The 17,195-nt window shown below is 39.0% G+C and overlaps 1 protein-coding gene across 1 annotated transcript in view; it reads right to left on the reverse strand.

Annotated features, from left to right (window-relative positions):
• The window catches only part of SPPL3 (signal peptide peptidase like 3), a 118,933-nt gene that overhangs the window by 15,535 nt on the left and 86,203 nt on the right, over positions 1–17,195 (reverse strand). The window contains exons 3-6 of the mRNA XM_051972953.1: positions 16,734–16,822; positions 6,659–6,778; positions 4,914–4,992; positions 118–230 (exon numbers count right to left, since the gene is read on the reverse strand). Of these exons, the coding sequence (XP_051828913.1) occupies positions 118–230; positions 4,914–4,992; positions 6,659–6,778; positions 16,734–16,822 (401 nt within the window). The remainder of the gene's footprint in view (positions 1–117; positions 231–4,913; positions 4,993–6,658; positions 6,779–16,733; positions 16,823–17,195) is intronic.

A 17,195-nucleotide genomic window follows, 5' to 3' on the forward strand; every position in this document is an offset into this window, starting at 1 on the left:
CCCCAAATGAGGCAGAGCCCAAGATCCAAGTTTTGGGCTTACAAAGGAGTAGCATATTTGTAAGATTATGTTAACTATAAAAATCTCGGTAACCGGTAACAAACTGCAGCTACTCACCATCCATGAGGAGCCAATGGCCCGTCAGAACCCAGATGAGGACGAGCATGACAGAAAGGGAAAAAGAGAGCAGCTCCGCAGCAGTGAAACGTCCACAGCAGCCAAAAGAAATCCTATAAACAAGCCATCATCACCACGTGGATTAGTAAAGGAACAAAACCAACTCTTGTTCTTGGAGAGTAGAGGTTCTGAGATACAAGAACGGCATTATGAACTAAGAGACTTTATAGGCAACATATTTGTTATAAAATATTTGTTAACCCAAATAACCTCAACTTTCTTTGGAATGGTTCACAAAAATTCATATGAATTTCTGGATTCAACATGATAACTGGCTTTTTAGCTCAAATTATCATTATGAGAGCTAACAGGTACCACATAAATTATGTCTAATGAAAGCAAAAAATTCAATTTTTTACATGAATGAACAAATAAAGTATTTACTAAGAGCTTACTAAATGCAAAATAATTACTTTAAGCCTAAGAGATTACATGGAAAATACATATATTTTTATTATTTTATGCATTCCCGAGAAATTCAATTGTTTTAGTAAGATTAATTTACTGCAGGCATGACACCAAAAAAACGTCAAGTGGCAAATGGCAAAGGAACCATGGAAAACCTGATAAGATCATTGCTGAAGGAGTTGTGAACTGGGGCAGTCATTCTGGAATAAAGCTTGGAAGCACTCCTAAAAAATCACTAAACTGGCCATTCTCTTTAACCAGTGGTACCATTACTACATCCATATACCCATTAAAAATCCAAAGAAGAGAAAGGTCTATATATAACAACAATACTTGTAGTAGCCCTTTTGGTGGTGGCACAGAACTGGAAACTGTGAGGATATACAACAATTGAAAAATAGCTAGAAAAAGAATAGTGTATTACTAATATAGAACACTATTGTGTTGTAAGAAATGGTAAAGGAGACAGTCACAGAGTAACATTGATAGATTTTAATGAACTGATAAAAGTCAAGTGAGTAGAAACAAGGGAACAATTTAAATTTAAATTTTTATTGATATTTGTTTCTTACATCATTATAGTTATCAGATTATTCCTCTCCTTCCCAGAAAGTCATCTCATATGACAGGTAATATGTTTTAGAGGGAAAACTGATACATTGAAACAGGCAAAAAATGTGTGCAATGTGTAACATCTGTGGACCTCACATCTCCATGAAGGAAGTTGGTGGGTTCTCCTCAAATCTCTTAATTTGAGTCCTATTTGATGACTATACTTTTGTTACTGACACTCAGCATGTTGGTCTTTCTCTTTACACTGCTGTAGTTGTTGAATATATTGTTTTCTTGGTTCTGTTTCTTTCCATCTACATCAGTTCATGTAGATCTTCCTGTATTTCTCATACACACAATTTCTTATGCCACAATTTGTCTTAGGCATTCCTCAATCAATGGCATTTTCATATTTCCAATTTTTAGCTATCAACAAAAGTGCTGCTATTTAGAAGTATAGGGTGACTTTTTTTTTCTCCTATCAATGGCTTCCTTGTGGTATAAGCTCAGTCTCTGCTTCAAAGATTAGGAAAGTTTGTCATTTTTATTTGCATAAAATCAAATTACTTTCCTAAATGATTGTATCATTTCACAGCTCTACCAACAATGCATTCCCGTGCCTATCTTTCTTTAAATTTTCCAACACTGTTGCTATTTTTGTCACTTTGGAGGGTGTGAAGTTGGACCTTGAGGGTTGTTTTGATTGGCATTTTTCTTACAATTGTTGATTTGGAGCAGTTTTCTTTCATGTGGCTGTGCAAACTGTTTTTTGGCTTTTTTAAAAATCATTGTTCTCTTTTGACTGTTAATCTATTGGAGAAGGGCACACACACATTTATATAATTCAGATTACAAACTTATTAAAGAAATGTAACAGAGACTTTTCCTGTTTGACCACTTCCCTTCTTATCCTAGACGTATTGATGTTGTCTGTGTAGAAGCTTTTTAGTCTCGAGTTTTCTCTTCCCCGTAATTATGTTCCTTCATTCAATCTTTTTCTTCTTTTTTTTTTGGTGTCTCTTTCCAAAAAAATTTTTTTTCCCTCTTTATTATCCACTTTCCCTTTCTGTTTACTTTAGACCCTCATACATTAGATCCTCATTCTGATTCATGGTTGATTATGATTATGATTATGACCATTTATTCTCTCTTTCTTCTTTCTTCATGCAAATCAATGTCTATTTCAGGCTCTCCCTCCTGGTAGCTTTCTGTCCCTGTTTTATAGGGTTTGCCTTTTGGAGTCCCAGTTTTCATTGTATCTCATATGCAGAAGAAAGCCATTTATTTGCAGGTGCCAGAGAGGTCATTGCTTCAGGATAGTGAGCCCACTACTGATTTATACATTATAGTTATTCCAATTATTCCTCTATTCTTGACCTCTTTTCCTCCATTTGCCTAGAAATCTGTTGTGTCCTCATTCTCTGACTCCTCCAGGTGCCAGCAGCCCCCGGGGTTCCAACTGCCCCCATGAAACTCCAGGACAAGTACATCAACATCCCTCATCCCAGGTCTTATCTAGCGCCTAAGCCTTATCTCCCTTCACCCATCATCTTTCTTCATTCACAGAAGTATTCAACAATGGAACCCTCTTCCACACCTAAAATAATGCATCCCTCTTCTCCCTCCTTTTCCCCCTCTTTCTCCACTAATTTCCATAGGCTTTTCATTTTCTGAGGCAACAGAGGTCACCGTCCCCTCAATACTAATCCTTGATTTGGCCCCAATGTATCATTTCCTCCTCTTCATCCTCCACCGCCCTCTTCTTGCTTTATCTATCCGGAGTGGTTCTGTCCATAATATTCCATCTGATTTCTATCTCTGCCCTGGTCTCCCAGTATACATTTAGAAAGAAGTCTTTTTTTGATCTTTTTGTTATCATTCTTACTGTTATTGTTCTTGTCTGTTACATTTATTCACTCCTCTCCATACCTGTTATTTGGAAGGCTCAAGAGGCAAATATTCTTTTCAGTACAACTGAACATCCATATTTTATACTATCAAGTCAGCTCAGATATGAAGATAGGTCACTCTGAGAAGCATCCCAAGCTCCAATGCTCTTAGGGACAGATTATTCCATTCCTTTCTTCTTTTTCTACTGGGTACAGAATATTTGAATGTTTTTTGTATTTAAAAGTCTTTCTCCTGATGGCTTGCAGAAGTTGTTTTTGAATGAAACTATTAAATTTATCCATTATGTGTCTTGGAATTTGTAGACTGATTATCCTTTTTTTCTGGAGGTGATCTGTGAATTTTTCCAAATGGAATTATATTTTCTATATTTAGAAGTTCTGGTTAGTACTCTTATTTTCTGAATTCATTAAAGTATTTCTGTTTTTTCTGTCTTTTTCTTCTGGGAGACCTATAAGTTTTTATGCTGTTTCTACATATCTTGTCTTCAAGTTCAGTATGTTTTGCTTGCATGGGGAGGACATTTTCTTTTAATGTTCTTGTTTTTTGCTTCTCTTTTTACAGGTTGCTCTTCACTTTTTGTGTGTTTGCACTCCCAACCTTGTGTTCTTTCTTTTGTTTCTTTGGTGAGGCTTGACCTTGCAGACTCAAGTTTTTCCTATTCTGCTCTCATGTCCTTGATTCTCTTTTGAACCACTCAGGGACACCATGTTATGGTTTCATGTCCTTCTCCAATTCTATAGGTATTCTGTCTCATCAAGGCTTGGATCATTTTTCTTTGTTTGCCGTTATTTATTCAAAGATCCCTGTACTTGTTTACTAGATCTGATGGCGTGTTTCCTTTTCTTGTTCGTGATTTATTTTGTTTGACTTTATGTGTTTCTAACAGGAATAAATGAATACAAATATATACATTCACACAAAAATAATGCTAGAATGTAAGGGTTTTTGATCAAATTCCTTTCATTACTAAATAAATTGTTTTAGCATTTTTAAGTGCTGCATTTTGCTGAACCATTTGTGGAGGTTTTCCACTAATGACTTGTTTAAAACCACAGTTATTGTTTTTCTTAGTTGAGCTATCTTTTATGTTGATGGTGAGGACCCAATAAATTCACATAATGAATTTTTAAAAAATGTCATTGTGGCTTTTTTTCTATTAATATTTAAAATACTTAAATCTCTACATGAAAAAAGACATGGCAGAAATATTAGCTGGGAATTCAATTTGTGTGGGAAAACTGATGTTAAGATTTAAGTATAAACATTAAGATTAAATTAAAATCAAAGTGCCAAAAATTATACTCATTATATTTCTTTTTTTTTTTTTAAACTTTTAAAAGTGAAACATTGGGAAAAGCTTTTTGAATTTTGAACCAACATTTTAAAGTTACATAAAACCTTTGGATTCTATTGCTCAGCAATAATTAAAATGATTTATACGTAAAAACTATATTCCTAAGTAGCATATGATAAAAGGTCTACTTGGTTCCTATCAAGTATCATCTCTACATTTTAAGTCCTGGAAAGGAGACTTCACAATCAAAAGCCAGTATATCCCATGATCTTAGATTCCAAATTTCAAAAAAGAAACACATTACAATGGCTCCAACTTCCTAAGATATAGCTATATTTTCACAATTGCAATAGAGTCCTTCAGAAAGCAACAATTTTTTGACTTCAAAGGGAAAGAGGGCAAACTTTTTGGACAGTTCCAGCAAATACAAGCTCCAAACCTTCATGTGTTTACATGAATGATTTAAATGAATGACCTGTACCAGCAAGTCAGGTTTTTGGTGGTTACAATCAAATGTGAGAGAACAACAAAAAGAAGGATGTGGTTTATAAAAAATGAGTTTAGCCCTTACTTGTTCTGCGGTGAACAGGGTCGTGTTAAATACTGGCACATCGGGAGAAGAAGAAAAGCAAAAGCTATCGTTGCAAGAACTAGAGAAAGAAAAGACAATATTAATATATTTGTCTACTTGACAATGACTTCAAAGCTCTCCTCAATATTACTTCTTTTTTGCATTTTCTGCAGCAAGTTTTTCATCACTCCGATTCACCAGTAAGAAACAAAGCCTTCCTACACACAGAGCTAACCACTCACCTAACTGTTACTAGTCCTCGAAGAGGGAAGTTCAATAGAAGTCAATGTAAGCACAGCATTAGCACTGGAGGGCCTCTTTAGAGCTCATGTAGTCCCCTCAATTTACAGAGTAGGAAACTGAGTCCCAGAGGTTTAGTGAGGTCACACAGGAAGTCAAGGTGCAGAGCCTAGACTGGAATACAAGGCCTCTGCCTCTAAATTCAGCGTTCTTTTCATTGCCTCATGCTGCCTTTTCAAAGTCAAGGCAATGGATTCTCTGGCTACATCTTCTTATACTGTACCCTTAAAAACAAAAGTCACAGGACAGGAGATTGACAATCAACTAACCAAGGGGGAAAGCCTTTAGGCATTTTGAGTTTGGTTAGCAGTTATAACAATCTCCTACTTAAGAGTGAAATTAAGTGGTTAAAGAGGGGAGTCTAGAAAAGTTTGCTTATCTCCTTAATTGTCAACTTATTAGCACACCAATGCAGACAGGGATTCACCAGGTTCATTAACTAAGCATACATTTACTAATAATCTTTCCAGAGCTAGGATAAAATATTTGCATGCCTTACTCAAGGTTTGAAAAATGTATTCTTATACACTTATCACACAATAAATATGTACATGCCTTGGAGAGGAGATAGTATTAAACATGTACATACACAGGGCAATACAAAGTTAATGGTAGTGATAAAATGATTCCATCACCCCCCCCCCCCTTCCCCTAATTCCATAGGTTGGGCCCAAAAGGTCTGTTTACTTTGTCTAATTCTAGTCCTGGCTCTGAAACTTACTACAAAGGGCAAGGACTGGAGAATGTCAGAGTGATTGGCCAATTTTCTGTAATGGCAACTGATGGGTTGTTATTACTTTATCTTTAGACAAATTTGAATCATTAAGAAAGGAGGAAGAAATGTAGTAATACAACTAAGGCCACTTACAACACTTTCTTTCTCTCATTAATTCTCAGTGGCTCTTTATTCTTTTTATCTTTTGGCAGCTTTGTTCAGATAAGTAGATAGGAGCAAGGGCTTAAGTTATCATATGATTTTCTTCTGAAATCAAGCCCTAATCAAATAGTCATTTGTATATACAAAGAACAGAAAAAGCAGGCCTATACATGCAACTGTCTAGTACATACCTTTTGCTTTTCTTTTAAAATATATAATAAATTCAACACGTTTCAAAACTGTTGCTTTTCTTCATGGTCCTCCTCTGGCTCTTCTTTGTACGTTTTTAAAAATGCCTAAATGACCCTTCTCTTTCCTTTTCTTTGGGGGTAAGGGGAGAAGGGCTATTCTATCCCTAACAACTTTGCCACCCCCTTTTTATCCTCTAAAACTGAAAAGAAAAAAAAGCCTAAGTCATCATAAGCTATCTCTATGCAAGAAGGAGTCAGAATTCATGGAAATAAAAACATATCGAATATATACATCTTTATCCCTGGAGAGTCTAGAAAGCTAAGTATCTTCTTTTCAATAATGTTACAACCAAAAATAAACAGGGAGAACCATTTACCTGCTGTACATATTGTAAAGACTACTTGAACAGAATCAAAGAAGAAAAACATGACTAGAAGGGAGACAGATGCTCCAATGGGAAGAAACAGTGCTTGGGTGGAGTCAATCGTTTGGATACCTGCAAAAGAAAAACCGGACAGATTTCATTAGATTGTACCCAGCTGGCTTCCTTGGAGAATTCTATCACATGTAGATTATTCAGAGTCTTTGCTTCTCCTCTACTTATTATTATTAACCATTTCTATAAAAGACAACTTGCCCAAGGATAGTGAGGGACACTGAGATTTGAACTAGCTGATTTGAGGAACTTCATGAAAGGAACATTCTGATTTTGTACAAATTTAATTTGTTAATGTTCTTTTTTTCTCTACAAACTAAAAAAGGTTTGGATAGGATTGTGTATATCAATAGCTTTAATGAAAATTTTAAGTGCCTACCATATTCAAAGCTTTGAGGAGACAAAAATAACAAGAGCCTGCTACTGAGAAGCTGAGATTCCAATAACGATTGCCATTTCCAGGGTACTTTACATGAGTTTATCTCACTGGAACCCACAAGGAGACTGAGGTGGGCACTGTGGGTTTTGATGCTTATGAAGCCGAGGCCCAGAGAAATGAAAGTCCTGCCCATGGTCACGCGTAAGCACTGGGGTGTTCTGTGAAGGCTGGCCTTCCTGACACCCTGACAATCCAAGTACTGTATTCTCTCTCCTAGGCCAGTGTGCTTATTACAGGGGTATTTACATGGACATGTTTACAAGGACAGGCAGCATTTGGGGGAAGGGGGCAAAAATGCTCAGTGGGAGAGGTAGCTGCTGGAGACTGCATACAAGCAGAGCTTTGGGGGAAACAAAGGAAGATGAAATGGCATAGAATCTGGGCTCTTTTGTCCAGGTTTTTCCATGACTCCTGCAAAAGGGCTCTAGATCTCTGCCCCTTTTTCACTATAGGGCCCTCACAATTTTGAATCTTTTAAGACTGGCATTTATTCTATTATTATTATTATTAGTGTTAAAAGGATTTTGTTTGTTTGGGGCAGCAACTTGAGATCACTTGGAAAGCACTGTGTAATTTTCCAAATACAAATGTGCCTATTTCTTATTTCTTATTTAGTCTTAGACCTAGCCTTTTTGTCCATTTGTAGCATCTGGTCAAGAGACACTGTAACATTTTTCTGCCAAAGTCTCTGAATGTACTTTCATTTTGATAATGGAGTCTCTTCAATTCAGCAAACATCTTAAAATACCTACTATGTGCAAGGCATTAATGCGAGGTATTAGGGACGCAAAGATAAAATCACCATGACCTTAAGTAGAAAACAAAAAGAATGATTTTATGGTTGGGATCATTTAAATATTATTGGGCAGTAAATAAATGGGATAGGTAGGGACAACAGACAGGAAGAGACATGTTGAGATGGAGAAGAATCTGCCTATTGGAGTAATCTTATATCGACAGGGTTTCTAGGTTTACAAAGCACTTTCCTTGCAAAAACTTTTACAAGATCTGTAGTTTAGTATTATTCTTCCAATTTTCTAAAACAAAAAAGACTTTGAAAGCTTTCAATGCCATTCTGAGGAATCTGCATTTTATCTCAGAGGCAACAGAGAATCAATGAGAAAGGCAGTGACATGTTGGACATGTGCTTGAGAAAAATCTTCTTAGTGATAGAGAAGCTAAACTAGAAATGGAGAAATAAGTTAGAAGTGGAGACAGTGAAGGCAGAAAGAACTGTTAGGATGTCAGCATAATTCAAGTAAGACAATTCAAGGTCTGGACAGCTTCTGTTTTTCCAATCCATCCTTCTTCACATAAGTGCTGAACTTAACTATGTTGGTCCTAAGAGAAAAAACATATAGCCCCTAATCTGGACTATGTTGGGCCCAAACTGATCTAAAATAGTCAAGGCATGGGTCCGAACCTACCATTCCATCTAAGTGTGATTTTCCTACTGAATACCAATGTTTATTTTTACACTACTTAGAAAACTGAAGCAAAAACCCCCCAAATCAAAGAGAGACAATGCTTGCTCATAGTCTAACAGAGGAGACCACAATGGACGAGCAAGTGCCTACAGGATAAACAGATCACAGAGGAAAGGTACTGAGCAAGATCAGGAAGCCAGGAGGGGGAAATGAGGAGGGAACAAAGAGAAGTTGCTCTGATTCCCAAACCAGTATTTTATAGCAGGCCAAGCAATTTATCCAACTATGTGAAAAATTTCTGAGAGTTAACAATGTTTTGTTTTTATCTGTTTTCCCAGAATGCTTTTTTACATGAATACATGTTACATTTCACTTCGTCTTTTCCAGGGGTTGCTTCCTATTCAGGAGTCTTTAAAATCTCCACTTTTACTATTCCTCTATTTCCAATATTCATTCTCTCCCTCTCCCCCGCTTCACCTCTAATGCACACTTTATTGGACCTGAGATCTCCCACGCAGGAATATACAGCTCAGCTCTGGGCAGAGTGAAAGCCTATTACTGTTTCTTCACCTCTGTAACTCTTGCCCAACTACCCCCTCTTCCCTCCCCCCAGAGGGCAGGGTATCCTGCCCACCTCCACTGAGCAAAGCCTCCTCCTGGTGCAGCTATCATGGAACAACCTGTGTGTGTGTCCTCATTTGCTAATGGGCTGCAAATGAGTAAATAAGTTATGTCCACTCGTCTTCTATACTGCCTTTGGGGTTACTCAAAGAAGGTGAGGTTTCATTGTTTATGCAACATTACCAGAAGAATATTGGGGTTAAAAAGGTTATTTTATACAGACAACAGTCTGTGATTGCCCCCACCCCCGATATTGTCTCTTTGCTATGGCAGTCATTCATTTACCCTCAAGTACGCTTCAGCCCAGCATGAGCCGCCTGAACGAATGTGTCAAGCCGTGTCCCAGTGGGATGCAGGCCATGTTTTCTAACACTTTGACCTGGGTAAGCTTATTGTCATTTCTGCAATGCTTGTTCAAGACACACAGATTAATGAAATGAATTAATAAATGGAAAAAGCACCATTTCTTAAGCACTTGCTAAGATCTATGCCGAGTGCTGGAAGTGCCCAAAGAAGCCTTCCCGCCCTGCTCTCTGGGAGCTCCCAGTCACCCAGGAAGCTTCCACTGCAGGTTGGACAGAAGGACCAAGACTGAGGGGGGTGAGGAGGGAAGGGACAAGGCCAATGGTCCTGCCTCTTCTTCACTGTTGCTTCATCATTACAGCCATCTCTGTGCTGATGTGGAGCCATTGGCTGCAGCCAAGGACTCTGGCACGGAGAACTTTGCTTTCAATGTTTCAATAGCTGTGGCTGCTGAGCACCCAGGGAGGCAGCTGGCAGGCCTTGCCAAGGTCCTGCCCTTCCATGGGCTCTGGGGGAGGGCTGGAAGCTGGCGGCTGGAGAGCCATCCTGTTGTTGGAATTCTTCGGCATACCTGCCTGTCTGTGGCAATGGGTCAGCAGCTAATATTGGTCCCTTCTCTGTGGGGGCTGCTTCCTGTCATAATGGCTACGGTGATAGGTGGGACTGGAAGCAGAGGGGGAGGTCTCTTCTCTACAGGAGTTACTTCCTTGGATGATGACTGTAGGGGGCCAGGATGGGAGCCTTAGGCAAGCTGCACTTGCCAGATGAGTGGTGTCGACATAAACGGCGTGTTTATGTTTACAAACACCCACCTCCCAGCAGCCTGTGGTGGTATCCAGAGGGCCAGCCTTGGAAGAACTGGATTAAAGTCCTCTCTCTAATATGTATCATGTGATTCTGAGCAAGTCTTAACTATATAAATTAGACTTATTAAAAATAGGGAATGACCAAGCATCTTGTTGCCACGTGCTTCTGTCATCAGTATGAAGCTCCTCCCAACCTGGGCCCCCCTCTGGGCCAGCTCCCCTCTAATTGTCTGTTATCAGAACTCTGCCCCTGGGACCCAGGTATCATCAGGTGAACTTGTGCCTGCTCTCACTAGGAAGCAGGCCTCCACACCATTTTGCAGGCACCTCCACACTGTGCAGCCTCAACTCTTCCCCTATATAGAATATAAACTCCTTGAGGGGAGCTATAGTCTGCCTTTTTGAGCACATCTCTCCCTCTGTCTTTTAGCAAAGTTCGTGGGATACAGTAACTGCTCAAGACCTCCAGCGTCTCCCTTTTTTTTAAAGCAATAAACTCTTGACTAAGGGGACTGAATATGGCTCACAATATAATATTTTCACTTTTTGTTGTTTTCTTTCTCATTTTTTTCCCCCTTTTCAATCTGATTTTCTTTGGCCAGCATGATAAATGTAGAAATGAGTTTAGAAGAATTGCACATATGTAACCTATATCAACTTATTTGCTGTCTAGGGGAGGGAAGGAGAAAAATGTGGAACACAAGGTTTTGCAAGGGTAAATGCTAGAAACTATCTTTGCATGTATTTGGAAAAATAAAAAGCTATTATTTTTTTAAAAAGAGCTGATGAAAAGAATGAAACAAAAAACCAACAAACTCTTAATTTATGCAAATTAATATATCTTTAAAGCCAGTGCCTAAAATAGAAAGTTAGATTTCTCTCTTAATTTTTTGGATTAAGTTTTCAGAAAAAATGGAATTAAATAGAAGAGCTTTAAAATCATCTAGTCCAAAACAAAGCCATAATATTTATATATATATGTATATATACACATATGTGTTGTGCATACATACATAAGAAAATAAGATTAGCATGAAAAGATTTGTACTTGTATAACGCTGGTTGTGAAAGATTTATATAAGCTAAGCAGAGCTCACATAGCAGGGAGCTGCTGGAGTTACTAAACAGAGAAATGACACAGTAAAAGATGCACTCAGGAAAATCACTTTGGTAACAATGAATCAGGAGGAGAAAGAGGCAAGAGAAGAGGTCCAATTATAAGATGGTTCTGATAGGGCTAGAAATGATGAGGGCCTGAATTAGTGACCAAGAAAGACAGGATGGATGTGAGTCAGAAACAAAAAGATCTAGCAATTGATTGACTATGTAGAATGAAGGAAAGTAAAGGGCCAAGGTTAATGTTGAGGTTTCCAACCAGGATGATGGTGCTCTTGACAGAAACAGAGCAGTGTGGAAGGCAGAAACATAAGTAGTTCAATTTTGAACATGGCAGCCCAAACATTTATTAAGAATTAGCTACGTGTCAGGCACTCTGCTAAGTGCTAGGGATACAAAGAAAGGAAAAAGTCGGTCCCTGTTCTCAAAGAGCTTACAGAGTAATGAGGATGACAACATGTAAGCAACTGTGTACACAGATAAATTACAGAAAGACGACCTTGGAGAAAATCCAGAAGGAAGGAATGAGCAGGAGGAAGGACTGAAAAAGGCTTCAGGCAGAAGATGGGACTTTAGTGGAGACTTGTCGGAAGGCTGGATGGGCAGAGAGGGGGAGGAAGAGCATTCTGGGCAAAGAGACAATCGCAGAGATGGGGTGATAGGAGTGAGGGGCAGCTGGGAGGACAGGTTGAGTTTAAGACCCTTCTGGCACATTCAGTTGGAAATAAGCAACATGCAGCTGGTGATGCAGGACTGCAGCTGGGGAGACAGACTAAGACAGATTATAAAGATCTCTGCCCAGAGGTGATGATTAGGCCCATTTGAGCTGATGTCACCAGGAGAGAGTATGGAGAGACTGTAAAGGAACACAGCATGGAGAGCAAGTGGCAGCAATGGATATGTGGAATTTTTTTTTTTCTAGGTATCTGATTTTGAAAGGAGAGATGGAGTGTGATATCTTGAGAGATCAGCAGAATCATTCAATTTTTTGCCAGTCCAGGAAGAAGGAGTTTTGGACAAGTTTGGGGGGAGGAAGGGAGATGGGGACCAGTAATTGGGGAGATATTAAAAGTTAGAGATGAAATTACTGCTGGGGGAGGGGGAAATCTGTTGGAATCAGAAGAGGAGATGGATCAAGGGCACACATGAAGGTCTTGGTAAGAAAGGTCTTGTCAGAGAGTAGGATAAAGAAGTAGAAATGGAGAAGAAGCCGCCTATGGGTAAATGGTCACTATTTCCTCAGCAGAGTCAGTAGGTGAGGGAGAGAGTAAGGAAGGAAGGAAGAATGCTGTGGGAAGCTCAAGAAGAAAATAGTCTGGTTTAAACAATCCCTTAGAGAAAAGTGTCCTAGGGATTCAAAAGGATAAGTTTTGTGTGAATATTCAGTTCAATTTTGTGATTTCCTCCAATTCCATTTTCATGCACGAAGGAAGTGAAGTGGAGGAGTCATACCGTGTGAATGATCTAGGGCAAGATTTGAGAAGGTCTGAGCACAGACAAGATAGGGGACAAAGGTGAGCGAACAAAGGTGAGGGAGCAGATGATGTTACATAGCTGAGGGTTTGTTAACTGCAAGATCAAGAATGGGAAGGGAGGAAAGTAAGATTGAAGAAAAGGCTGCTCTGGCCTGGAAGAATGCTGAGGGATGGAGGGAGCAGTAGTCCCACTGAGAATGACAAGAATTAGAAAGGATAGGGAAATGGGAAGAGATAGAATGACAAAAGGCTTTCCAAGTTTTAATCTCCAAATAATAAGAGCAATAATTAAAATAATGGCAAACCTTTATGCACGATTGCTAGATCAAAGGTATGTGTGTTCACTTACTTTCAGGATGTGAAGGCAAGTTGTCTTATTAATTTTGATATCCAAAAGTGACCAGAATTGAACTGAAAAGTAACAAGTTTCACACCAAAGCAGAAAAGGGTAGGCAGCAACATTAAGATATGCTCTGTGATATCAGGTGCAGTCTTTATCGTTCACTGGATGTTCACTATTCTACAATTTTTAATAAAAATGTCTTTTATTTTCAATTAAACTGTTAAGTGCCTTGAGATCATATATGTCCCTCTCATACATACTTGCAATGGGCAGTCAACAAATGATTGTTGGAAACATGGTACAGTGGACTGGGGAGTAAGAAGGCTCCAATTCTATCTTTAAAAATTGAAATTACTGAGTGTACTGTCATTTTATAAAACACTGCTCTGGCTGTGGCAAAGTGGATACAGGAAAGCACTGCTGGTAGAACCATGTACTTGTCCAGTCTGGAAAATAATCTGGACCGTGCCCATCCTCTGACCTAGCAATGTCGCTACTAGACCGATATCCAAAAGAGATCAAATAAAGAGGAAAAGAAGCCCCAGGTACAAAAATATTTAAAGCAACTCTTTTTGTGGTGGCAAAAACTGGAAACTAACAGGGTATTATTCATATATTGGAAAATGGTTAAAGGAATTAGGACATATGAATATAATGTAATATTATTGTACCATAAGAAATGAAAAAAATGGATGTTTCCAGAAAAAATTTAACTGATGGAGAGTACAGCAAAATGAGAATAATTTGCATAACAATATTATAGAAAGACAACTCTGGAAGACTCAAAAATTCTGATCATTGCATTGACCAACCACTTTCACAAAGGCCCAAAGTTGAAATGTGCTTCTCTGCTCCTGACAAGAGAGGTGATCGATGCAGAGTAGAGGATTGAGACATTTTTTTTTTTTTTTTAAAACATGGCCCATGGGAGAGTTTGCTTTGCTAGACTTGCCGTATTTGCTATGAGATTTTTCCCCCTTTAATTTAATTAAAAAGGGGAGGTGGGAAAGAGAAAAAAATTCATTAGTTGAAAACAAGACAAAGTGGTTATAAAAATGCTTCTTAAAAAACTTATAACCCATAATAAGGAAGACATAAATTAGACATGAATCTTTGTATGAGAATAGAAACTGGCTGACTAAACAAAAGTCACTTCCCTCTACTATAAAGTTTTACAATAGTATGGCCATTAAAATGTCAAATTACATGAAGACTTTTAGAATGCCCTGATGTATAATTATTTCAAGTTGGAAATTTTATTTGGGGGGGAGGGGGAATCAGATTCTTAAGTTTATGAACTGGATGAAGTGACATTATTTCATACCACCAGGTTTATAAAAATTTATATTGAGTCATTTTGTGCATTCTGGGTATCAAGGGACTTCAAAGACTTTTTCTGAGTTCAAGAGATTTGGATTCTATCCTGGCAGGAAGCAGGCTGATCTTTTACAGCTCCTCCTCAAAATTAGGTTCTGACAGGGAGTCCACAGTAAGTTTAATTCTAGGAGCTTACTGGGGCAGTTTATTCCAAAATTTGCTAAACTTTGTGGTGAGGGATTTTTTCCTAGACAGAGATCAGTGTCAATATTATAAGCTCTTAAGAAAACAGGGGTTAAACTTTTATGATTTCGTAGCTATTTTTTATTCTTGTCACATCTTGTTACCACTCATTCTGCTAAATGGCACATTCATAAGTGCTAAAATCTGCCTCCTTCTGATATGGAAACCAGGACTCTTAACAGATGGGGGAACTGAGGCAGAGAGGTTATGTGACTTCTTAGCATAAGGGAGATCTAGAACTAGAACTTGCCTACATCTCTATTATTCCCCCACCTCAGAACCCCAGGGAAGTTCTGCTAACCAGAGCAAATGACATCTCTTCACTTGGGATTTAAGGCCAATCCCCATTATCTAATTCCTTATTATGCTGATTACAAAACTTCTTCAGCTGTAAATTGAGATTTTTAGGTTCTTGTCAAGGCCCATGTTCAAGATTCTATGGGAGTTCCTTCAAATGCTCCCCTCAGGTCCCTTCTAGTTTGAAGTCAAGTCTGTGGAAGGCTGAGGTGGCCCATAGCAGGCACTTAATAAATGCTTGTTTCAGTGGCTGGCTATACCTCTCTCTACCACTCCAATCTAGAATGGTTTCTCATCTCCTCTTCTTTATTGAAGACTTGCCTTCTCTAGAAAGGTTTCTCTGCCTGACCCAACCCCTGCTGAACCCAATGGATGCCATTTAGACACAATCCTGCAACTGCCCAGTGAAGAAATCAAGGGCTGGATTTGAAATCAAGAAAACCTGGATGTAAATTCAACTTCTGATACTAGCTATTTGAGTCATTTCTCCTCTCTGAGCTTCTTTTCTCACTTGTAAAATGGGTATAATAGCTGTAGGCTCCATCTGTGGCTCACTGTAAAGCTCAAATGAACTGATATAAGTGAAGCACTTGTACATAAATGTGAAGCTTTGTTTTATTTTGTGTGTACTAAACCTGATTTCACCTACCCCTCGACCAAGCCCCTCTGCTTCCTGATGACCTGAGGGATGAAGCTGACTGAGCAGAAATCTCAGCTTCAGTTTCCTTGGGTCAATCAGAGTGCCCAGGAGGGATGACTTGTATGAAGTCCCTTATACCTTGGGCAGACCTCATTTTTCTCCAAATCTTTTACATGGAGCACATCTCTCTCTCAAATAGAATTTTGCAGTTCTTTCAACTTAAAGCTATAAAATAGCAATATTAGCAGAGAAATGCTGTGAGGGACTTTTAGGAATCTTGGTGAAGATGCTACTTGGGGAATTCTCATCCAGCATTCCTGTGCTGCATGCTCTGACAAGGAAGCCTACCACTGAACTGTACATGTTTAACATTATTGGATTACTTGCTGTCTAGGGGAGGAGAGGAGAAAAATTTGGAACATGAGGTTTCGCGATGACAAATGTTGAAAACGATGACAAATGTTGAAAACTATCTCTGCATGTATTTTGAAAATAAACTATTGGCAGCTAGATGGCACAGTGACTAGAGCACCAGCCCTGAAGTCAGGGGGACCTGAGTTCAAATCTGGCCTCAGATACTTAACACTTCCTAGCTATGTGACCCTGGGCAAGTCACTTAACCCCAATTGTCTGGGGGTAGGAGAGGAGGGAAACATGAAAATAAACTATTTAAAAAAAAAAAAAAAAAAAAGGAAGCCTACCTCACTGCAAACTTCAGGGAGTCATGGAAACATTAATCAAGGCTGTGCAGATAGGTTTTTGTGAAATATTAGTATTAGAGCAAAACAGTTTTTAGACATTAAAAAAATGGAACTTTCTAAGTATTTTCTAGTTCAGGTGAAAGCAAAACCACTGAGTTTTGTTTCGTTTTGTTTTTTTTAACTGCTGACTTATATTCTCTCTCTGAACTTGGAAAACAACTAGATTAAGGGTAGAAGGACCAAGTGAGGAAAGGCAGGCGTATGAGTTGGATCTCTGCATTTCTTACTATTATTGGTGCTGTTGCCGTTGAAGGACCCAGATGAACTGCCGCTGTCTTTTTCCTTATCTTGATTCTCAAAGTCCATATTGAGGGATCTGCAGAAAACAAAGAAAAGACACTCCATGTAACGATGCGTCACGGAAGACCAAGGGTCTCTGCTGTGAAACCAGGCCAATGAATGTTAAGGAAACAAGAACAGAAGCTCTCATTTCCCCAGGGTGAGTGAGCCAGCATGCCTCAGGATCCTGCCCCACTGTTTTGGTCACCCTTTCCTCTTTCTCCTTGGCCAATTCCTGGTGTCAGGAGTCACTAAGCCCCACACTGGGCCCTCTGCAGCCTCTCTGGTCCCCCTGGAGAGCTCTGGCTCTGCTTTCCTGCACTCCTGGCCCTTCATTTTCAGGCTCTCCCATCACCACGTAAGTGTCTCAGTGACCTTTCCTCCTTGGAGGTTGTTTGGGGGTTGTGAGT

This window comes from Antechinus flavipes, chromosome 1 (genome assembly GCF_016432865.1).
Source record: "Antechinus flavipes isolate AdamAnt ecotype Samford, QLD, Australia chromosome 1, AdamAnt_v2, whole genome shotgun sequence".
Classification (NCBI taxonomy): domain Eukaryota; kingdom Metazoa; phylum Chordata; class Mammalia; order Dasyuromorphia; family Dasyuridae; genus Antechinus; species Antechinus flavipes.